The 23,590-nt window shown below is 47.1% G+C and overlaps 1 protein-coding gene across 1 annotated transcript in view; it reads right to left on the bottom strand.

The window, feature by feature from the left end:
• Positions 1-4,461: 4,461 nt before the first annotated feature.
• Positions 4,462-23,590, bottom strand: part of SUPV3L1 (Suv3 like RNA helicase) — a 43,867-nt gene continuing 24,738 nt past the window's right edge. The window contains exons 10-15 of the mRNA XM_069753410.1: positions 16,409-16,502; positions 14,946-15,165; positions 12,962-13,042; positions 12,588-12,764; positions 6,290-6,438; positions 4,462-5,251 (exon numbers count right to left, since the gene is read on the bottom strand). Of these exons, the coding sequence (XP_069609511.1) occupies positions 4,846-5,251; positions 6,290-6,438; positions 12,588-12,764; positions 12,962-13,042; positions 14,946-15,165; positions 16,409-16,502 (1,127 nt within the window). The 3' untranslated portion in view covers positions 4,462-4,845. The remainder of the gene's footprint in view (positions 5,252-6,289; positions 6,439-12,587; positions 12,765-12,961; positions 13,043-14,945; positions 15,166-16,408; positions 16,503-23,590) is intronic.

Genomic DNA, 23,590 nt, shown 5'->3' with positions numbered 1-23,590 from the left:
GTTTGTGGATTCAGGCGCTGCCCTGAATCTGATGGATTTGGATTATGCTAAACGTTGTGGATTTTTCTTGGAGCCTTTGCGGTGTCCTATTCCGTTGAGAGGAATTGATGCTACACCTTTGGCCAAGAATAAGCCTCAGTACTGGGCCCAGCTGACCATGTGCATGGCTCCTGCACATCAGGAAGTTATTCGCTTTTTGGTACTGCATAATTTGCATGATGTGGTCGTGTTGGGGTTGCCATGGCTACAAACCCATAATCCTGTATTGGATTGGAACTCTTTGTCGGTAACCAGCTGGGGTTGTCAGGGAGTACATGGTGATGCCGTTCGGACTTGCCAATGCTCCATCTGTTTTTCAGTCTTTTATGCATGACATTTTCCGTGAGTATCTGGATAAATTCTTGATTGTTTACTTGGATGACATTTTGATCTTCTCAGATGATTGGGAGTCTCATGTGAAGCAAGTCAGAATGGTTTTCCAGGTACTGCGTGCTAATTCCTTGTTCGTGAAGGGATCAAAGTGTCTCTTCGGTGTGCAGAAAGTTTCATTTTTGGGGTTCATCTTTTCCCCTTCTACTATCGAGATGGATCCGGTTAAGGTTCAGGCCATCCAGGATTGGACTCAGCCGACATCTCTAAAAAGTCTGCAGAAATTCCTGGGCTTTGCTAATTTTTATCGTCGCTTCATCTGTAATTTTTCTAGCATTGCCAGACCATTGACCGATTTGACCAAGAAGGGTGCTGATTTGGTTAATTGGTCTTCTGCTGCCGTGGAAGCTTTTCAGGAGTTGAAGCGTCGTTTTTGCTGTGCCCCTGTGTTGTGTCAACCTGATGTTTCTCTTCCGTTCCAGGTCGAGGTTGATGCTTCTGAAATTGGTGCAGGGGCGGTTTTGTCACAGAGAGGTTCTGGTTGCTCAGTGTTCAAACCATGTGCTTTCTTTTCCAGGAAATTTTCTGCTGCTGAGCGTAATTATGATGTGGGCAACCGAGAGTTGCTGGCCATGAAGTGGGCATTCGAGGAGTGGCGTCATTGGCTTGAGGGTGCTAAGCATCGCGTGGTGGTTTTGACTGATCATAAGAACCTTACTTATCTTGAGTCTGCCAAGCGCTTGAATCCTAGACAGGCCCGTTGGTCGTTATTTTTTGCTCGTTTTGATTTTGTGATTTCATACCTTCCGGGCTCTAAAAATGTGAAGGCGGATGCTCTGTCTAGGAGTTTTGTGCCCGACTCTCCGGGGTTATCTGAGCCGGCGAGTATCCTCAAGGAAGGAGTCATTGTGTCTGCCATCTCCCCTGATTTGCGGAGAGTGTTGCAGAAATTTCAGGCTAATAAACCTGATCGTTGTCCGGCCGAGAAACTGTTCGTCCCTGATAGGTGGACTAGTAAAGTTATCTCTGAACTTCATTGTTCGGTGCTGGCCGGTCATCCAGGAATCTTTGGTACCAGGGAGTTGGTTGCTAGATCCTTCTGGTGGCCATCTCTGTCACGGGATGTGCGTGCTTTTGTGCAGTCCTGTGGAATTTGTGCTAGGGCTAAGCCCTGCTGTTCACGTGCCAGTGGGTTGCTTTTGCCCTTGCCGGTCCCGAAGAGGCCTTGGACACATATTTCGATGGATTTCATTTCTGACCTTCCCGTTTCTCAAAAAATGTCGGTCATTTGGGTGGTCTGTGATCGCTTTTCTAAAATGGTCCATCTGGTGCCCTTGGTTAAATTGCCTTCCTCCTCTGATTTGGTGCCTTTGTTCTTCCAGCATGTGGTTCGTTTACATGGCATTCCTGAGAATATTGTTTCTGACAGAGGTTCCCAGTTTGTCTCGAGGTTCTGGCAAGCCTTTTGTGGTAGGATGGGCATTGACCTATCTTTTTCCTCGGCCTTCCATCCTCAGACTAATGGCCAGACCGAACGAACCAATCAGACCTTGGAAACATATCTGAGATGTTTTGTTTCCGCTGACCAGGATGATTGGGTGTCATTTTTGCCGTTGGCTGAGTTCGCCCTTAATAATCGGGCCAGCTCGGCTACCTTGGTCTCTCCATTTTTCTGCAATTCTGGGTTCCATCCTCGTTTCTCTTCAGGACAGGTTGAGTCTTCGGACTGTCCTGGTGTGGATTATGTGGTGGACAGGTTGCAGCAGATCTGGACTCAGGTAGTGGACAATTTGACCTTGTCCCAGGAGAAGGCTCAGCTTTTCGCTAATCGCAGACGCCGTGTGGGACCCCGACTTCGTGTTGGGGATCTGGTTTGGTTATCTTCTCGTCATATTCCTATGAAGGTTTCCTCTCCTAAATTTAAACCTCGTTTTATTGGTCCGTATAGGATTTCTGAGATTCTCAATCCGGTGTCTTTTCGTCTGACCCTCCCAGACTCCTTTTCCATACATAATGTATTCCATAGGTCGTTGTTGAGGAGATACGTGGCACCTATGGTTCCATCTGTGGAGCCTCCTGCCCCTGTTTTGGTGGAGGGGGAATTGGAGTATATTGTGGAGAAGATTTTGGATTCTCGTGTCTCTAGACGGAAACTCCAGTATCTGGTCAAATGGGTTATGCTCAGGAAGATAATTCCTGGGTTTTTGCCTCTGATGTCCATGCCCCAGATCTTGTTCGTGCCTTTCATGTGGCTCATCCTGGTCGGCCTGGGGGTTCTGGTGAGGGTTCGGTGACCCCTCCTCAAGGGGGGGGTACTGTTGTGAATTCTGTGGCTGAGTTCACTTCTGTGGTCACAAGTGGTATTGCAGTCTCTGGGCTTCCTCCCTCAGGTGTTTTGGTGAGCTCGTTGGCTGCCTTGCTATTTAGCTCCACCTGAGCCTGTCTTCCTTGCTCCTTGTCAATGTTCCAGTGTTGGATCTGAGCTACTGCATCTTTCCTTGGGCCTGCTGCTCTGCTAGATAAGTGCTTCTAGTTTGTTTTCTGTTTTTTCTGTCCAGCTTGCTATTAACTTTTGCTGGAAGCTCTGAGAAGCAAAGGGGTGCACCGCCGTGCTGTTAGTTCGGCACGGTGGGTCTTTTTTGCCCCTTTGCGTGGTTTTCGTTTTAGGGTTTTTTGTAGACTGCATAGTTCTCTTTGCTATCCTCGCTCTGTCTAGAATATCGGGCCTCACTTTGCTGAATCTATTTCATTCCTACGTTTGTCTTTTCATCTTGCTAACAGTCATTATATGTGGGGGGCTGCCTATTCCTTTGGGGTATTTCTCTGAGGTAAGTCAGGCTTGTATTTCTATCTTCAGGCTAGTCAGCTCCTCAGGCAGTGCCGAGTTGCATAGGTAGTTGATAGGCGCAATCCACTGCTGCTTATAGTTGTGTGAGGATAGATCAGGTACTGCAGTCTACAGAGATTCCACGTCTCAGAGCTCGTCCTATTGTTTTTGGTTATTGCCAGATCTCTGTATGTGCGCTGATTACTGCACGCTGTGTTGCCTGATTGCCAGCCATAACACTAGACACCCCTTTTTTTATTTAGACCTGTCTGTCCATGTATGCACCGCCCCCGATGAAGGCTCCGCTGAAAAGCACGTTGGGGTGGACACGTGTCCACCTGTGGACTTCAGGGTGTTTCTCTATCGACCTGTACAGGTACAATAATTACCTTAATACTTATCCATGATTGGGTCTCTTACGTATATACAAGTGCCTGGCAGGGACTACATGATATTTCGTCTGCCATATGGGATGATGGAAATAGTGATCATATCGCAATATCATGCACATGACACTTTTTGCTTGATTGATGCCTCTATTGCTGCCATTTGTATGTTTGTTTTGTACAGCTTCTGTCTCTTGTCCTCCCAGGCTATGTAGGATATTTCAATTATGAATTAGTCATAACCTGTATTATGTGGTGTTACTTTGATTATATTACTCTGTGAGCAACATGCGGTCTAGTGGATATGTGCCCCATTGTTCATATGTGCATTTTTGTCTGCTCCCTTGTCCTTTTACATCTTATGTAGTTTTCAAATAAAGGTTATACTTATTTTATTGGGATTTTGATTGTTTTTCTGTTCTCTGCAGTTGTGCTTGGTACTTAATAGTATCTGATCAATGGTTGTTTAATGACCACAATCGCGTTGTAATGCATGCCAAGACTATTTGTTTGAGATTTGTCATATTTAGTGTGACTATTTATGGCACCTTGGACTTTGTGGAGAAATATTGGCCACTTCAGTCGTCCATATGTGCTTTATATCACTGCACAAAGAATAATGGTCTGTAACTTTTAAGAGTCAAACAAACAAAATGAGCCAGCTCACCCTTTCCAAAATGAATCTAGTCAGTGGGGAAGCCTGGAGAGCGCACCACTGCATGGTGTTTTAGGTACATATATCCAATAAAGGTAAAGGATCCATCTAGCATTTGAAGTGACTATCCTTCATAAAAACAACATGTTTCAAACTCAGTAGCATTCTTGCTCCATGTACCAGGAATAAGAACGCTATAGCCTTCAAAATTTTTTTTTTTTTTTATGGCGGGTAGTTACTTTTAACATTTTGCAAAATATGTATATTTTTTCCTCATTTTTAATAGAATAAATACAATTTGATAGCGATATCTACACATTTGTGCTTTGGCAAAACTAATGGTTATTTTATCCTGCCAATAAAGCTTTGTATTTACATGCACAACTTTTAAGGGTACATGAAGAATGTGCCCTTCTCTATAGATTGAGAATTGCATCACCCTCGTACCGGCTTTGCGTCCGGCCTTCATTGCATGATTCTGTTCTAAATTGATGTGTCCCACACCGTGTTCAGTAAATTTCACCCCTTACAAAATCATTACCATTTTTGTTTATACAGCGTTTTCTTTTTATAAAACTAAAATATAAAAGTGGACATAATGTGCTGTGCTATTTCTTCTTTCTGTTCTTTTTTAAAATATCCAGTTCATTTAATCTGATCTGGCTCCCGCGAATGTGCTGCCGAGACATCCATTCTTTCTCCAGCTGTTTTAACATATCTGGTGTAAGGAGTCCATCCTGAACCAGTCTAGAGGTGAGAGATGCTTTCTGCGATTCGGAGTTTATTGACGCGGGCTTGGTTCCCCTGACTCTTCTGGGTCCGGGTTTCTGAGTGTCTCCCAGAACAGTTTCTGAATCCGTAGAAATGTCATTGACAATTTGTAGCGCCGCCCTGTTTTCTGAGGCTCTAATGAGTTTGGTGATGCTATGAACGCCTGTCTGAATGATGATGTCCAGTTCTCTCTGAATCGCCCGGACAAGACCAGCATCCGGAAACATGTCCATGAAGCGGTAACTGATAGAGAAACAGAAAGATAAGTCACTTTAGAGTATACTGTAAATCAGCTGGCTTTCCCACCCTTCGTTAACTTTACTAGTCTTCATGATATATGAACATCTAATAACAGAGCAGGTCTCACCCCCTAGTAAGGCTAGATCTCCCTCGCCTCTTCATTAGTTACAGTAGGCCATACCTCACTTTCCTAAAAGTTTGAACAGTTTTTATTTATTTCCACTTAATGGAAGCTCATCTCAGTTCTAAGGATTCTTTACAGCAGCGCAGCCCGATGTCGTGTTGTCTATTCCAGTATAGTGACTAATCTGGACAATATTGTTTTGGATCACCAGAATATTAGTCCTAGGTACTATGTTTTGTGCCCTGCCTCATAATTTGGATTATAACACGATATTGGGCTGGGCTGCAGTAAAGAATCCTTATGACCAAGAGGCATTGAAAGGTTGGATGGTCCACTAAGTGGAAATAAAAGCCATTCAACTCATCTTGGTCCTAAGGATTCTTAATTACAGCAGCTGTGTACATCAGTAGAGCTGCTTAGCTCAGTAAATAGCTACTGTACTGTCAAATCACAGCACCATTGCCCCAACAAAAAAAAAAAAAAAAGAGACCTGGGTAGCGGAGGAGACCCAGCACCGGACCTAGCAAGGGCAAGTAAAGAACTAAATATATTGTAATTTTTTTCTGAAAGGGAACAACCTCTTTAAAGGTGTAGTCTGGTGTAAAATGACAAGTCTGCAGTCACTTTAAGCACCGGGAATGGCAGCCATGAGACTGCAAGTATATGAGTGCTGAGGATTCACACAGAGTGACTGCAGACTTGTGGTTTATCACCAGACAATCCATATAATGTCAGCAGACAATCTCAGTAAAATAACCATTCACACTCAGCTAAAGCATGCATGTATGTGTAGGGGTATTAGATAAAGCTGTCTGACAAGGTGTCTACAGCCACATCTCACAGTTCAAGCAAAAGAATGCAGTCTATCTGCCCAAATGTCTGTAACTGATGGGAATATGAACATAGTTTAATCTCACCTTAACCATAGATAAAGATCAAGGATGTCGTGTACAGCTTCAAGATGCATCAGATCTTTGATAGTTTTCGGAGGAGAAACAGGCCATTTGGCATGCTTACAGACCCACTGGAAGGTAAGTGGCTCATTCCTGCTAAACTGACGAGCAAACTAAAATAGCCAAGACAGAAGTTTATTAGAATGGCAAACAAAATTTAGGCTCTGTGCACATGGCATATTTTAGACACCAGAACACCCATAGAGTTTTCCCAGCCGAAGCTGCTTCAGGAAAATGCCAGCAGTCGCTTTCCTGAAGCAGCTTCACCATCAGCTTCTTCTACTCTATGCTGTGAGCACATAGCTTTAAAGGGACACTGTCACCTGATTTTGGAGGGAACAATCTTCAGCCATGGAGGCGGGGTTTTTGGGTGTTTGATTCACCCTTTCCTTACCCACTGGCTGCATGCTGGCTGCAATATTGGATTGAAGTTCATTCTCTGTCTTAAATAGTACATGCCTGCGCAAGGCAAGATTGCCTTGTGCAGGCATGTACTACGGAGGACAGAGAATGAACTTCAATCCAATATTGCAGCCAGCATGCAGCCAGCGGGTAAGGAAAGGGTGAATCAAAAACCCAAAAACCCCGCCTCCATGGCTGAAGATTGTTCCCTCCAAATTCAGGTGACAGTGTCCCTTTAAAGAGGTTGTCCATCCCATTTCTCCCGTGTTGCGACAGTGGAGAGACACTGGTGCACTCCATGAGGGAAAGTTGCAAAATTCCAAACCCCAAGTGTCCCATACATGTTCAGGCAAAATGCTTGTCTTAGCCACTGTGCCACCAGCAGAAATTCTCCAAACCAGACGTCAGATCGCTTGGGAAATTGGGAATGGACAGCCCCTTTCACCAAAAGAAAACCATCAATAGACCTATCGGTAATTGTGTTTCCAGGAATCCATCCTGACAGCACCTATGGAGGACATCCTTCTTATCCTTACTGGGACAGGACACGAGAGGTTAAAAGGACTCTCCCATCTCCACCCCTCAGTGTCTTTTCTAAATATCACACCAGAATGGATGCAACAGAATTTATTGATCATTCTTTATATAAACATTACATCACATAAGTATAGAATTTCTCAGAAGGGAGGGAACTAGCCGTGCTGTCAGGTGGAATCCTGGAAACAATAACCAGTAGGTCTATTTACCGGTTTCCAGGTCATTAATCCTGACAGCACCTATGAAGAATACCAAAGTATGGTGATCTAGGGTGGGACCACTGTGTGAATAACCTTCTTACCGAAGGCCACTTTCCCTGAGACTACGTCTAGTTTGTAATGTCTCGAGAAGGTACTCAGACTGGACCACGCTATAGCCTTACAAATCTGATCCACTGATGCCCCCCCTTTCCAACCATGAGGTGGCTATGGCTCTAGTTGAATGGGCTCTTAGTGTCTCGGGAGGAGGTTCCCCTCAGCCTTGTAGGCCAGGCCAATTGTGGATCTGATCCACGTTGCTATTGTGAATTTTGCCGCCTTTTTACCATCTGCCTAACATCTACACAGTGAAAGGACTGTTCCCTGGAGTTTCTAGGGTGCTGGCAGAAGGAGGGAAGTACAACTTCCTGGTTCAAATTCGGGGTTGACACCACCTTGGGGAGAAAAGCAGGGTCGAGCCTCTGTACTAAGGTCTTCAAATATCTGCAGATAAGGGTCCTTGATTGACAGGGCCTGTAATTCTCCTACCCTCTTGCTGATGTAAATCGCTACTAGGAAGGCCATTTTAAACGAAAGTCTGCCAATGTCCATACTGCTACCTAGTTCATATGGATGCTTACATAGTGCATTGAGCACCAGGTTCAGATCCCAAAATGGGACAGATCTTCTCACCAAAGGTCTCAGCCTTTGTACGGCTCTGGGTAACCTAGCTATCCAGGGGTGGGCTGATAAGGGCGAGGCAAAGAAGACACTTAGTGCTGAAATTTGCACTCTTAGGGTCTTTGGTTTAAGGCCTTTGTTGAAACCCATCTGCAGGAAATCAAGGATCCTGGGAATAACCGAGCGAGTTACACCCACCGATGACTCCCCGCAGTCTGTGCAGAAACGCTTTTAGATCTTGTTATATATATAGCAGAGGTTACGGATTTCCTGATTGCTTGAAGGGTAGAGATCACTTCATCGAACAACCCCCTTAATTTCAGGACCAGCCTCTCAGGATCCATGCCGAAGCTGCAGACTGTCCAGATTGTGGTGGAACACTGGGCCCTGGTAGAGAAGATCTTTTCTTCTTGGAAGCAGGATGGGATCTTCCACGGACATCTTCCTCAGCAGAGGGAACCTTCTCCTTCTCATCAGTGCAAAGTGGAGATCTGGTTTGGCTGATTGAGAGGCATCTGACCGGGATCCAAGAAGGATCGTTTCTCCTTTCGTAGAGTGACATGATAAACATGTCGAGGTAAGGAGACTTATGGCCCCTTCACATTAAGCGACGCTGCAGCGATACCGACAACGATCCGGATCGCTGCAGCGTCGCTGTTTGGTCGCTGGAGAGCTGTCACACAGACCGCTCTCCAGCGACCAACGATGCCGGTAACCAGGGTAAACATCGGGTAACTAAGCGCAGGGCCGCGCTTAGTAACCCGATGTTTACCCTGGTTACCATCCTAAAAGTAAAAAAAAAACAAACACTACATACTTACCTAGCGCTGTCTGTCCTCGGCGCTGTGCTTCTCTGCACTCTTCCTGCACTGGCTGTGAGCACAGCGGCCGGAAAGCACAGCGGTGACGTCACCGCTCTGCTTTCCGGCTGACCGACGCTCACAGCCAGTGCAGGAGGAGTGCAGAGCACAGCGCCGGGGGACAGACAGCGTTAGGTAAGTATGTAGTGTTTGTTTTTTTTACTTTTAGGATGGTAACCAGGGTAAACATCGGGTTACTAAGCGCGGCCCTGCGCTTAGTTACCCGATGTTTACCCTGGTTACCAGTGAAGACATCGCTGGATCGGTGTCACACACGCCGATCCAGCGATGTCCGCGGGAGATCCAACGACGAAATAAAGTTCTGGACTTTCTTCAGCGACCAACGATCTCCCAGCAGGGGCCTGATCGTTGGTCGCTGTCACACATAACGATTTCATTAACGATATCGTTGCTACGTCACAAAAAGCAACGATATCGTTAACAATATCGTTATGTGTGAAGGTACCTTTAAAGCCGCAGTGCTCCTCTTGGAAATATGCAAATTGTCTCTTCAGAGAGGAAGAGGACTAGAACTCTAGTGCCACCTATTGGAAGTAGCAATCCTAACAGTCAACCCTTTAACGAGCCTTGTCACATGACTTAGGATAAAAGCTAAACCAGAATCTCAATTTGCAGACACTGCATTTCGGGGTACTGCCCCTCGTCAGTGCAAAGTGGAGATCTGGTTTGGCTGATTGATATTGAGGATTGGGATAGTGAGTCGATGGCCACCGGATTGTCTAGGGACTTTAGGGGGAAAAAAAAAAATTCCTGATCTTCGCATTTTTTCTTTGGATGCGAAGAAATTTACCCGTGGAACTCCCCAGCGCTGACACAGCATGCCGTGAATTGGCGGATCCTGTCCCTTATGGCAGACTGCTTCTCTATTGACAAAAAAAAGATGTTCTTAGGTGGGAGTCTAGGAGAATCCCCAGGAACCTCTTCCTGGATCCTGAAAAGAGACCCGACTCCTTCCAGTTTATGACCCATCCTAGTTTCTGCAACATGGAGACCGAGGTCCATCAGTGCTCCATAGTTGTTCCTTGGAGCCGGCTATGATCAGGAAATCGTCTAGGTAGGCAACCAGTTCCGCCACCAGCTTGGTGAACACTCTGGGTGCCAAGGCTTGGCCAAAGGGAAGGCAACGGAATTGGTAGTGACGGACTCTATCCTGGACCATCAGAGCGAACCTTAAGTATTGTTGGAAGGAAGAATGGATGGGAACGTGGCAGTACATTTTTTCTCTTAAGTCTAGAGAACACATCACCACGTTTTTGTCTATTAGGGGGATTGTAGACCTGATGGACTCCATCTTCAATCTTTTGCAATTTATCCAGCGGTTTAGGGGTTTCAGGTTTATTATTGTCTTGCTCTCCCCCAAGGGTTCTTTACTGAATAGAGACTGGAGTAGTGGCCCTCACATTTTTCTTGCTCAGGCACAAGGACTATTGCTCCGATCTTTAGATCATGGACATCTGTCCACATGGGGGAAACGGCTGACTGTACGCAGGAGTTTGTTATTAAGAACCTCGCTGGCGGGGTATGGGCAAACTGTTTTGCAACCCGAAGAAATTATCCCCAACACCCAATGATTCTCTGAGATCTCCTGCCAACTTCCAAGGTACCGCCCTAGCCATCCCCCCACTCTCACTGCATTCTTCCTGAGCCTGAACCGAAGATGGCAGTCCTTACCCCTACCTCCATTAAGGTAGCTCCATCTGCGTGACTTGCCCTTCCCCTTATAACCAGACCTCTGGTTGGGTTGGGGTCTACAAAAGGGCTGATATTTCTTTGGTTTCTCCTCGGTGAACCCTTTCTAGGATATCATCTAGTACAGGCCCAAACACTCTTGCCGAGAAGGGACTGGAACACAGCTTGTTTTTTAACTGTGTATCCCCCGACCAAGTCTTTAACCAAATAGCCCTCCGGGCAGCATTAGATAAGGACCTATTCCTTGCTGCGAATCTAACTTATTCTGCTGATGCATCAGCCATGAATCCGGTAGCAAGTTTTAAGAGGGGAAGGGTTTTCAGAATACAGTCCCTGAGGGTCTTGGACCTTAAGTGTTCCTCCAGGTCGTGGACCCACAGATGCATGCATCAAGCCACCAAAGTCGCTGCGATGTTGGCAAGGATTATGCTGCCGACATCTCCCAGGTTCTATTCAGGAGACCATCTGCCTTCCAACCCATTGGTTCTTTTAGGTTGGAAGAGTCCTCGAAGGGGATCTAGGTCCTCTCCGCCACCTTGGCTATGGGAACATCGATCTTGGGGATGTCTTCCCAGACTTTGATATCCTCTGGCTCAAAGGGCAGGCAAAGCTTGAAGTCTCTGGGAATAACAAACCTTTTTTCGTCATCTTCCCACTCCTCCATGATCATTGAACAGATGTGGCTGGAAGACTCTGTTCCTCTGGGACCTCAAACATCTCGTCTTGTACAGAGAGAGGCTTCTGGGTTTCCTCCACCTGCATAGTGCTTCTTACTGCTCGAAGGAGTTTTGTCTGTGTCCTCAGAGGAGAAAAGGTATCTATTCCCTCCCTCTGGTGTGTCGGCAGACATCTCCCCTTCTTCCTAGTCAGATTCGCCTGAAAATATGTTTTCCTCAGAGGACAACTCTATCTCCCTTGGTTTCTTGGCACAGGGACCACCCTGGGACCCGGGCTGTGAAGTATGCGTTTGGACCAGCCCCGAGATCAAGGCCTGTACCTCCTTTCTAATTCTGGACCTCATATCCAAAGGTAGAGATGACTGCTCCTCTCCTCTCTCTCTTTTAAGGTGCAGGGTTTGCATAGATGCTTCTGCCAAGTGTCCAGTAGCTTGATGTTACAGATAGCACATCTTCTACAATTCCCTGCTTTCTTGACATCCCTTTTGGGTGTTGCCGAGGTGGGTGTTCCCCACCAGAATACACAGAGTACATGCCATGTGTTTCTATGTGTGGGGGTGAAGGCTTTAAGAGAGTATCTCACTAGTCTATACACATGCCCCTGGCTCTGTTAAGAGCTAGCCTCAGCCTTGGCAGATTCTCCATGTCCAAGCATACTGTAGGGCAGCCTACAGACATCTAGGACCCTATTTATATGATACCCATATCCAGGGCACCGTTCGGATCCCTGCTTCGCTGGACTCAACACGGAAGTACTCTGCCCGGCCTGCAGAGATGACGTCGCTGGAAGCATGCCCGCAGGAGATTCAGCGTGCCGAAGCTGTGAGACTCCCGGCAGGAGGAACAGTCTTGCAGCCCAGGAGCAGCCCTCACCAGGTAGGCTGAGGGACACCCCACTGGAGGGTGTCGGCCGCAGACCACTTGACAGCAGGAAGGGAGAGGTTGGGCCCCCCGATCCGCCCTGGGTCAGTCAGGTACAGCCAGGGATACGCCAGAGCTCTTCTGTCGTTCTTATCCTCACTGGGACAGGAAAAAACACTGGAGGGGTGGATATGGGAGGATCCTTTTAACCTCTCGTTTCCTGTCCCGGTAAGAATAAGGAGGATGTCTTCCATAGGTGCTGTCAGGATTGATGACCTGGAAAATACAAATTTAAGCTATGGGAGCTAATAATTTCAGATATAAGAAGGTAACTCACCTTTAATAGTGACGTGCATACAAATGGCAAATTGCGATTTATAGGTGCCGTACAAAACACATAGCGAACTCTCAAGTTTAATGGTATATGCTGGATCATGTCAGCAACAAATTTAAAATCGTCAATATTGCAAACGAAGTAAAGCCCGTCCACTTGAGAGAGACTGACAAATATGTCCTAAAACATGGAGAGAGGTAAATAAAATGGTAAGTGATAAATTCCTAAAAAGGATAAATACCCCCCAAAAATATCTGGTTAATGAGGATACAGTGCCTCACTCTAATTCTCAGAACAAACACAGTGAAAGGGGTAGAATAGTCTAACTAATAGTACCCTGTAATGCAAAACTCAGTATGACTCAGCAGCATACTTACGATGAGGTTAGCGAGAGTAGCATCAGGCAAGTGATACGCAAACATTTCTATCTGCTCCGCTGTGGGATGCAGCCCGGCAGCCTGATAAAGAGGAAAATAGTCACAAAAAGAAGCAACTGCTTCACAAGTTCTATACAATTAAATAATTACTTTCATTACACTATGGGAAGCCGGCAATACGGACATCTGGCTGAGACGGACCAAGAAGCCAAGTCTACCACTTTGACTCTGGTATCAAGTCTGAAATTTTGGGATTGGGCAGGCATGTAGTAGTTATATACACAAAGCAAACATGTCTTACTAGTGAGCTAACTGGAAGAAATTTATTACAACAGATTATTTTACTTTAGGGGCATTCTGGCAATAAAGGTTATAACCTATCCAAAGGATAGGTAACTTTTACAGAAACACCCTAGGGATCACCAGAATATGACACTTGTCCTCTGATTAAATAAACAGCAATGTGCATGCTCCACTGCCCCATTCATTCTCTAATGAAAGTGCCAGAGGTGGCGGAGAACAGCGTTCGGCTATCTAAGGCAATACCCCTTCACCCCAGAGCCTGTTTTCACTTTCATTACCGGGCCCAATTTTACAATTCTGAACAGTGACACTTAATGAGGTAATAACTCTGGAACACTTCAAGGCATCCCACTGATTCTGAGAATGTCTTCTAGTGACACATTGTACTTTATGTTAGTGGTAAACTTTGGTCGACATTTTTTTTGCGTTTGTGACATTTTTGCCAAAATTTCAATATTTTCACAATTTTCAAACTTTCAATTTTTATTCCCTTAAACCAGATTGTGATAGTTAATAAATAACATTTCCCACATGTGTACTTTAGATCATTTTTGAAACAATTTTTTTTAGGAAGTTATAGGGGTTAAAAGTTGATAACCAATTTCTTATTTTTCCAAACACCAATTTTTTTTTTTTTAGAGGCCACATTGCATTTGAAGTGACTTTGAGAGGATAGATAGATAGATAAAGTTTCACAAGAACTAAAGAAGTGTGAAAGGAAAATAATTAAAATTTTACTTTTTTCCGCAAAAAATGTTGCTTTAGCCCCAAATAAAACATTTAAAACATTTTCACAAGGGTATCAGGAGAACATGAACTGTACAATTTGTTGTGCAATTTCTCCTGAGTATGCAGATACCTCATATGTGGGGGGTAAACCACTTTTCGGGCGCACAGCAGGACTCGTACTGTCACTGGCATACCAGACGGCTGTGATGAAGACCTCTGGTTGCCATGATGACCATCGGACTCTTGCGATAATGTCATGGGGGCGACGATCTGAAGGGAACCCCTCCCTCTCCTAGCCTCCTAAATGTTGCGATCGATATAGATCAGGGCATTTAAGGAATTAAACAGCTGGAAGCGGTGCAGGCATTGCTTCCAGCAGCGACAGCCGGGTCTCAGCGATCACCTAAGCCGAGCTCCCGGCGGCGATCACACTGGTATAGCTCCTGTGCCACGCACGTGTGTTATGACGTACCTATACATCTTTGGTTTGGAATACCTATCTGAAAATGACGTATAAAGACGTCAAATGTTGTGAAGGGGTTAATATGGGACCTATACAGCCCATCATTATGCCCTATTAGGGAATATGACCATCAAAACAAATGGTCATATGCTTGGGATTCACTATTGTTCGCCAGATTGAAAAGCCACTAAAACAGCTCCGGTGTTGATGAACTTGGCCATATATTACATTGTTGGCTATTCAGAGAAATGTATGGCCGGCCGCTAGTTCCCCCAACACCAGCTTATTATTGGGATTGTCAGCAAACAGCCTGGCAGTAAGGATCTGAACCATGACAAGGTTTCCTTTTGAAAAGGTGCCATCTTGATAAGATACCCCATTTTAAAGCAAATCGCCAGGAAAACACACACATGTTCTGTGATCACTGAGATATCCTGGTGTTTGCTAATAAAGACTCCCTTTTCTCTAACAGCCTCTATTGTACGTCACCTGTATATCTTGGACTGGTCGCTCCAGAATTTCCTTCAGCAGGGGCAGGTCGTCCTGGACCATGGTGGTAACTTCTCCTTCCTTGAACAGAGAGCTGAATCTGCCGGCACGGCCCGCTATTTGCAGAGCCTGGGAAGTGGTGATCGTATCAATCTCTTTCTCCCCTTTCTCATTCACTGTTGGCTTTACCAAGGAATTAAAAATAATTCTCTTTATGCTCCTAACAGTAGAAATAGGAAAAATAAGAGTAAATCAGGATAGTTAGGCCAAAGGTATAGAACAAGAGAACGCTTTCGTAACCCAAGAGCTATTGCTACTGTGACATTATGGTTGGCACAAGCGCAGCGACCAAGAGCAAGATAAGAATATTACAGGCCCCACTAACATCAGAGTGCTTCAGCCTGCGTGGAAAACTAGTCCAATTACAGTATAGTAAAACTCTGTTCACTGAAAAGAATGGCTTCCTGAAAGGATATCGTGGATTATTAGAAGAAAAAAATAAATTGCATACCGTATATTAATAAAAAAAAAAAGTGACCTATTGTAACAGATTCTCTCGGCACATTCATTTTGTTACGGTTTTATAAAATTTTTATAAAATTCCACATTTTGTTATTTTCTGTGCTACAGAAAAGCAGTGTAGGTTAAAGCACTAAACAACCGCTGACTGGTAAACATTCACCGCAGTTTAATAACCTGTTTACACAGGTAGGCCACAGTAAATGATCTGAAATAGGTAGCTCAGCACACAGGCTGCCATTGTTCTCAAATGTCAGCCCTAACAAACAAAAAGTAAAAAAAAAAACAAAAATTAAGTCTTGCGTCCACAGAATGGTGCACTGCCGAGAGATATGATCTTTCATGATGCACAAAGAATCATTTCGCCTGATGAACAAGCGTTTTGATTTTTTATCGGGTGATTGGCCGCCTGTTTCTTAAGAACACTTGTTCACGATAATCATTCAGTGTAAACTCAGCCTTACCCTTTAAGGGTATGTGCACACGTTCAGGATTTTTCACTTTTTTTTCGCGATAAAAAGCATACATATGCATCCTATCGTTTAGAATGCATTCCACAATTTTTGTGCACATAATGCGTTTTTTTCCGCAAAAAAAAAAACGCATTGCGGTAAAAAAAAAAAAGCTGCATGTTCATTAATTTTGTGGATTTTTCGCATTTTTCCCGCTATTTAATGCATTGGGAAAGCTCCGGAAAAAAACGCGCAAAAAACGCACGCGGATTTCTGGCAGAAATGTCCGTTTTTTGTCAGGAAATTTCTGCAAGAAATCCTGAACGTGTGCGCATACCCCCTAACACTTTCATGCCAGCCATCTAACTTTTTACCTTCAATGGCTTCTATCCTCAGGCAAATACAGTATATAGTATTTTACAGTATTAATAAACATTTGATTACTAATTACATAGTTGTATATAAAGTAAAGTTGACAAAATTTGAACTTACAAGTTCAGCCCCATTCCAATGGCATCTGTGGCCACCAGGATTTTGCAGGGATCATCAGGGTCATTAAATTTATTGGCCTGTGCTATTTTGGTACCTAAAAGAAAAAAGTGATAACGGAAAACCAAAGGACCATTATCCTGACACAGATTCAGGCAATTATAGAATACTGAAAGTTTGCTAGAATATTGGGTGAATAACAGGATTTTTAGTTGCTTACCGTAAAATCTGTTTCTCGGAGCCTCCATTGGGGGACACAGGAACCATGGGTGTATGCTGCTGCCACTAGTAGGCTGACACTATGCACAAAAAAAAGTAAGCTCCTCCTCTGCAGTGTACACCCCACCGACAGGAAGTAGGATATTCAGTTAGTGAAAAAGCAGTAGGAGAAAAACAATAAGATTGAAATAACAATCACAAACATGAGAACTGTAAACGTGAGAACAGTCATAGAACACAGAACCACAGAAACCGAACAACATGGGAGGGTGCTGTGTCCCCCAATGAAGGCTCCGAGAAACAGATTTTACGGTAAGCAACCAAAAATCCTGTTCTCTCTATCCCCTCATTGGGGGACACAGGAACCATGGGACGTCCCAATGCAGTCCCTGGGGTGGGAAAAACAGTCTTCCATCAGGTCAGAGGACTCACCACTGCCGCCTGCAAGAGCCTTCTGCCTAGGCTGGCGTCCGCCGAAGCATAGATATGGACCTTGTAAAATTTGGCGAACATGTGGATGGAATACCAGGTTGCCGCTTTGCAAAGCTGTAGGGCGGAAGCCCTGTGGTGTACCGCCCAGGAGGCGCCGACTGCCCGGGTAGAGTGAGCCTTTATCCCAGGAGGGGGCACTCTGTTCTTGACCCGGTAAGCCTCCAAAAATTGCCGTTCTGATCCAGCGAGCAATAGTTGCCTTAGAAGCCGACAGGCCTCTGCGCGTGCCATCAGGAAAGATGAAAGGAGAATCAGTCTTCCGGAAAGCGGCCATTCTAGCCAGGTAGATCCTCACTGCCCTGATGAGGTCCAGCTTGTTCAACGATTGCTCCAGAGGATGAGTAGGAGCTGGACAAAAGGAAGGTAGACCGATGTCCTCGTTGAGGTGGAAGGTGGAAACCACCGTAGGAAGGAAATAGGGCGGAGGGCTGAGGACCATCTTGTCCTGGTGGATAACCAAGAAGGGAGGTCGGCAAGAAAGGGCCGCCAACTCGGAAACGCGGCGGATCGAAGTGATGGCCACAAGAAAAGCCACCTTCCAAGAAAGAACTGACAGGGAAAACTCCCTGCGAGTCATAAGGGGGAACCCCTCAGAACGTCCAGTACAAGCTTTAAATCCCAAGAATCCACGGGGGCCCTGTACGGAGGGACAGCGTGGGCTACTCCTTGAAGGAAGGTCGTAACTAACACCTTCTGAAAAGGGAAGGAGAGCACAGAAACCTGGCCCTTTAGGGAACTAAGAGCAAGGCCCGAATCCAGTCCTGCCTGAAGGAAAGCCAAAATGGAAGGCAGGGAAAGGGACATAGATGAAACGCGGTTGGACTCGCACCAGCGGAAGTAAGCCTTCCAGGTAGGATAGTAGATCCTGGAAGACGAAGGCTTCCTAGCCTGGATCAGTGTGAATCACCCGGACCGAAGGGCCGGACGCTCTTAGAACTGCAGTCTCAACAGCCACGTGATTATACTGAGCGACCGAGAATTCGGGTGGCAGATCGGACCCCGAGACAGCAAATCGGGTCTGTCTGGAAGGCGCCAGGGGGTGCCTGCGAGAAGATTGATGATCTCCGCAAACCAAGATCTGCTGGGCCAATCTGGGGCGATTAGAATGGCAAGCACCCCTTCTGCCTTGATCTCTTCCAACAGCTTGGGAAACAAGGGCAGATGTGGAAACAGATAGGGGAGCACGAACTGCGACCAAGGAATGGCCAAAGCGTCAATACCACTGCAAAAGGATCGCGGGACCTTGGGACGACCCAAGGGACCTTCCTGTTCATTCGGGATGCCGTAAGGTCCACTTCCAGAGTCCCCCATCGAAGAAAAATCTGATGGAAGACCTCCAGAAGCAAGGACCATTCCCCTGCCGCGAGGGCGTCGCAGCTGAGGAAGTCAGCGGCCTAATTGTCCACGCCAGGGACATGCACCGCGGTTCTCACCAGGACTGTTGCCTCTGCCCAAAGGAGGATACTGGATACCTCGGCCGAGAACTCCGAGCCCCCCCCAGGTGGTTGACATATGCCACAGCTGTGGCATTGTCCATCTGCATTCGAATTGGCATACTCCTGAGAATCCTTACCCAGTGTTTATAGGACAGAACTCGAGGACATTGAATGGCAGAGAGGACTCCTGTGCCGACCAACGACCCTGAGAAGTCAGGTGACAAAGCCCCGCACCTCAGCCGAGCAGGCTGGCATCCGTCGTCACCACCTGCCAGAGAACTGGAAGGAAGGATCTGCCCTGGGATATGAGAGGTGACCTCGGCCACCAGTTGAGGAATCGTTTGACCAGAGGAGAAAGCCGGATCGGACGATACAGGGAGAAGACAGACCTGTCCCACTGTGATAGAATAGCCTGCTGAAGAGGTCTTGAGTAAGATGGGCGAAGGGGATCGCTTCCAATGTTGCAACCATCCTCCCCAGGACCCTCATGGCCAAATCAGAAAGGAGGGAAGCCGAGAACCCTGGAGCAAGTGAACTTCCCGACGAAGGAGGGATATCTTGTCTTTGGGAAAGAAGACTCTGGTCTGACAAGTGTCGAAGAACATGCCCAGAAATACGAGCGCTGAGAAGGAACAAGACAGGACTTCTTCCTGTTGACGAGCCACCCGAAACGGGCTAGAGTGTCGAGGACGATGGATAGACTTTCGGAAGCCTGAGACAGAGATTCCTGAGCCTCCATGGAAGCGATTACTGAACGAGGGGATTCCATCCGGAAGTGTCCTAGATGAAACTTCTTGTTCAGCAATTTAAGATCCAGACTAGGAGGAACTTTGTCGTCCTTTTTCGGTACAAAAGACTCGAAGAGAAGCCTGTGAACAGTTCCTTTTCTGGGACGGGAACGATTACCCCGGATCTAAGGAGGGAAACGGCTGCAAAGAAACCCAGGACAAGAGCGGGGGCTCTTGGAGGTTGGGATTCGAAGAAACGATCCCGGGTCCGTGAAATGAATCTATTTTGTATCCAGAGGATACAAGTTCCTTGACCCATGCGTCCTCTACTGAGGAGACCCGGACGTCCCTGAGGAAGAGGAGACGGCTCGCCCAGCCTGGGAAATGGGCTGGGGTCTAGTTGTGAGTCATGCCTAGGTGGATAGTCCAGTCTTAGACCTGGCGGATCTACCTTGGGAGTAGTGGGAACGCCAGGAAGGAGTGGGTCTGAAGGATACCTTCTTCTCTTAACGTGCCTGTGGCCTCTGCTGGAAAAGAAATCTGACGCCGCGAAACGACGTAAAAGGCCGAAAAGACCGAAGTTGCCACCTAGAGGGAGGTAGGCGAGGTCTGGACTGGGGGAGAAGGGAACTGGTGCCCCCGGTGGCATCCTTAATAATTTGGTCCAGCTTGGAACCGAAAAGACGAGATCCTTGAAAAGGCAAGCTGGTAAGGGACTTTTTTGATGACAAGTCTGCCTGCCAGGCCTTGAGCCAAACGGTGCGACGGCGGGCAACAATATTACTGGGTGCCTGAGCGGCACAAGACGCGGCGTCCAGGGAGCGGAAACCAAATATTCCCCGGCGTGAGTAATCTGGGTGGCAAGTTCTGCCAGCCGTTCTGGTGGAGCTCTGGCTTGAATGCCCCAACGGAGTTGGGTAGCCCATTCGGATACAGACTTCAAAACCAAAGTGGAAGCAAAGGCCGGGCACAGGGAAGACGCGGCAGCTTCGAAAATAGACTTCGCAAAGGATTCAATGATCCTGTCGATGGATTCTTTCAGAGACGCCCCACCGGACAGCGTGAGGACTGTGTTGGTGGCAAGTCTAGAAGCCGGCGGAGAAGTCATTCTCCATCGCCTCTCATTCCAGTTGGCGATGAGATCCGGAGGAAAGGGATATAAGACGCCAAGGCGCTTGCCTCTTTGAGAACGTCTGGTTGAATTCTCTCTTTCTCTGGCCAGAAGCTCATCGAATTCAGGATGAGGATCGAATACCTTCGGAGGTAGTTTAGACCGTCTAAACGAAACCGCCTAATCTGTGGGTTCCGTAGAGGAATCTTTGATGCCACAGGTCTGATTGGCGCTCCAATGAGGCTTTGAACCATATCCCTCATGCTAGCGATTTGGTTCGAATCCGGCCCCAAATAATCCTCCGAAAGCGCATCAGAGAAAGCCTCGCCTGACTCCGGGGAGGAGGACCAGGGGGAAGTCGACCACAGAGAAGGACCGTGCGGCGAGATGGACCGAGAAGAGAACTCAGACTGGCGTTCCTGTCTGGATCTTTTGCAGCCAGTATTGGAAGTCTCGGACGGAGCTTCTTGCGACCCACTGGCTACTACGGAAGTCTGCAGGGGCAACTGATCGAGCACGGACACAAGGGTCTGGGACACCCCTGTGAGATCCGCTACAGATAGAGACAGAGAGGAGGCCCAGCCTGGGATGGGGACTTTGCTCTCAGGCGGAACAGCAGGGGAGTCCTGGGCGGTGAGCATAATGTGGGTTGCTGCAGGCCTGCCTGAGCTTGCGGTTACAAGACGAACACGCAAAGTGCTTCACTAAGGCACAGGAAGTAGGGGAAAAGTAGGAGGTCGGGAGCGACCTCCCTTAAAATTAGATCAAACGGGCCCCTGAGGAAAATGTCAGAAGGTTAGGGGACTGGGGAGCAGGGGAGAGTGTCAGTCTGCAGTGCAGAGCTACTCACGGCAGACGCTGCGGTTTCCAGATGGAAGGCTGCACGGCTTGGAAGATGCTCCTCAGGAACGATAACCCCTAGGAGAACAGGCACTCACATCTGGGGCACCCTCTTGTCCGAAACTTGCTGCAGGCCTGACAGAACAGCAGTGGGGAAGATGGCGAGGAACGCCAGGAATTGGCGCTCTTAAGAATGGGAAACCGCCTGATCTGAGCGAAGAAAAGCATCCCTGGCACTGAAATAAGTGCCTGCAGCTGCAAGGAGAGTGGTGGGAGGACCTAACTGCCAGGCCAGGAGCACCAAGATGGCGCCATGGGTGGAGCTCGCCAATGATAGTCGGGCGGGAGAAAAGCCCGCTCGAGTCATGCAGGCCACCGCGCTGTGACAAAAAAAGGCACAGTGCGGCCGCAGGAGGAGGCGTGGTTGCCTGCAAGGCCGCCGCGCCGGGACAGAAGACAGTGCGGCCGCAGGAGAAAGCGGCGTGGCTGCCTATAAGGCAGAAAAGAATAGTGCGACTGCAGGAGGAAAGCAGTGCGGCTGCCTGTAAGGCCGCAGCGCCGGGGAGAGGAAACGGCGCGGCTGCCTGCACGGCCACCGCGCCGCGTCAGAACACAGTGCGGCAGGAAAGGCAGCGCGGTAGCCTGTAAGGCCACCGCGCCAGACTGCAACCGCCAAAGGAAGTAGCGCGGCTGCCACACGTGGGGCCAATAAGGCGCTGACCAGGCCAATGCAACCTGGAAAAAAACTCTACGCAGCACTGTGAAATAGCTGCCCAAAGGACCCCCCCCCAATGACCACCCCGGATCTGAGGAGGGTAGGGTATGTGGAATACTCACCTAAAACATCCCACGCCGTCCTTACTAACCTCAATCTGGGGAAGATATCAGGCGTCCAGGGAGCTGATGGACGTCCTCGTCTCAGCAACGGACAGGCTCTGGTGGGCGAGCTAGGACCGGACTTCTGAGCACGCTTGTGTGCTAGGATCATGGTCCTGCTGAGGGATCTATGAGGATACGGGGTGGCAGTACACGCCGTAGTCATAGTCCGTATTGTGGGGTTACAGGTGTGACTGTTCATCCTGAATCCCTCTGGAAAAACTGAAAGTAAACGACGCACATTGAGGTAGATATGGGTCTAATGAAAGACCCGTGTCCACCTCCTACTGACACCAAGCTAAACTGGATATCCTACTTCCTGTTGGTGGGGTGTACACTGCAGAGGAGGAGCTAACTTTTTTTGTGCATAGTGTCAGCCTCCTAGTGGCAGCAGCATACACCCCATGGTTCCTGTGTCCCACAATGAGAGGCGATAGAGAAATAGAAAGTATTGTAATTTATTTCTAAAGCACTATTAAGAGTGCTAGATACAGTATATATAATACAATAAACAAACAGTGATACACTGGTACACGGGAGAGGATCCTGCCCTTATGGCTTATAAATGTATAGAGTATTGGAGAAGGAGAAAGTAGGTCGGGGGACAAAGGTGGCAGCGGGGTTATTGACGGTTGTAGGCTCTCCTGAAGAGATGGTTTTTCAGAAGGTTTCAATTGTGGGAGACAGCCCTTTAAAATACAGTGCTCTAAAAGGGCCATTGTAAGGACTCTGCTGGAGAAACCCATTATGCAAGCGAGATGATTCAGCAAGCAGCTCCGATTAGAAGGAGCGATTCTTTTTTTTTTTTATTCAAATAAATTTTTATTAAGAATAACAAGATAAATGACATGTTATATTCTCATTTTCAATACAAAGCTTTTCCCCCCCCCTTCAAACATTCCCCTTCAATCCCACCACCCCCCAACCCCACCCAACAAAGCAGCTCACCTTGCTTAGCACTTCCATCATTAGACCAATATACTATCTAATCCCTCGGCCAATAATATAAGCCACATTTAACATTACCATTAATTAGGAACCTTAATTAACTCTCCCTCTATAATACCCCTATCCCATAGCAATCCACGGAGACCACATTTTATTGAACATGTCGATTTTCCCTCTTTTTTTATAAAACCCCTTTTCCAGTGTCAGGCCCTGCTTCACATACTGGAGGAACTCTCCTCTTGACGGCGGTTCTTCCCTAATCCAATTTCGAGCTATTACCTTCCTAGCCATGTATAACAATCTGGCAATAGCCATCTTCAGGTTGTTATCCACTCCAATCTCATCCACACATCCCAACAAGCACACTATAGGATCCCTTGGCACCTTACATCCATACGCACCTTCCATACGACTCAAAACTACCACCCAAAAAGCAGCCAGTCTCGGACACGTCCACATCATATGGAGTATATCAGCATCTGCAGTTTTACACCTCGGGCATTCAGAATCATCACGCAAACTAGCCTTATATAGC

Source organism: Ranitomeya imitator, chromosome 2, assembly GCF_032444005.1.
Source record: "Ranitomeya imitator isolate aRanImi1 chromosome 2, aRanImi1.pri, whole genome shotgun sequence".
In the NCBI taxonomy this organism is placed as follows: Eukaryota; Metazoa; Chordata; class Amphibia; order Anura; family Dendrobatidae; genus Ranitomeya; species Ranitomeya imitator.
This window is presented reverse-complemented; position numbering and strand designations above follow the sequence as displayed.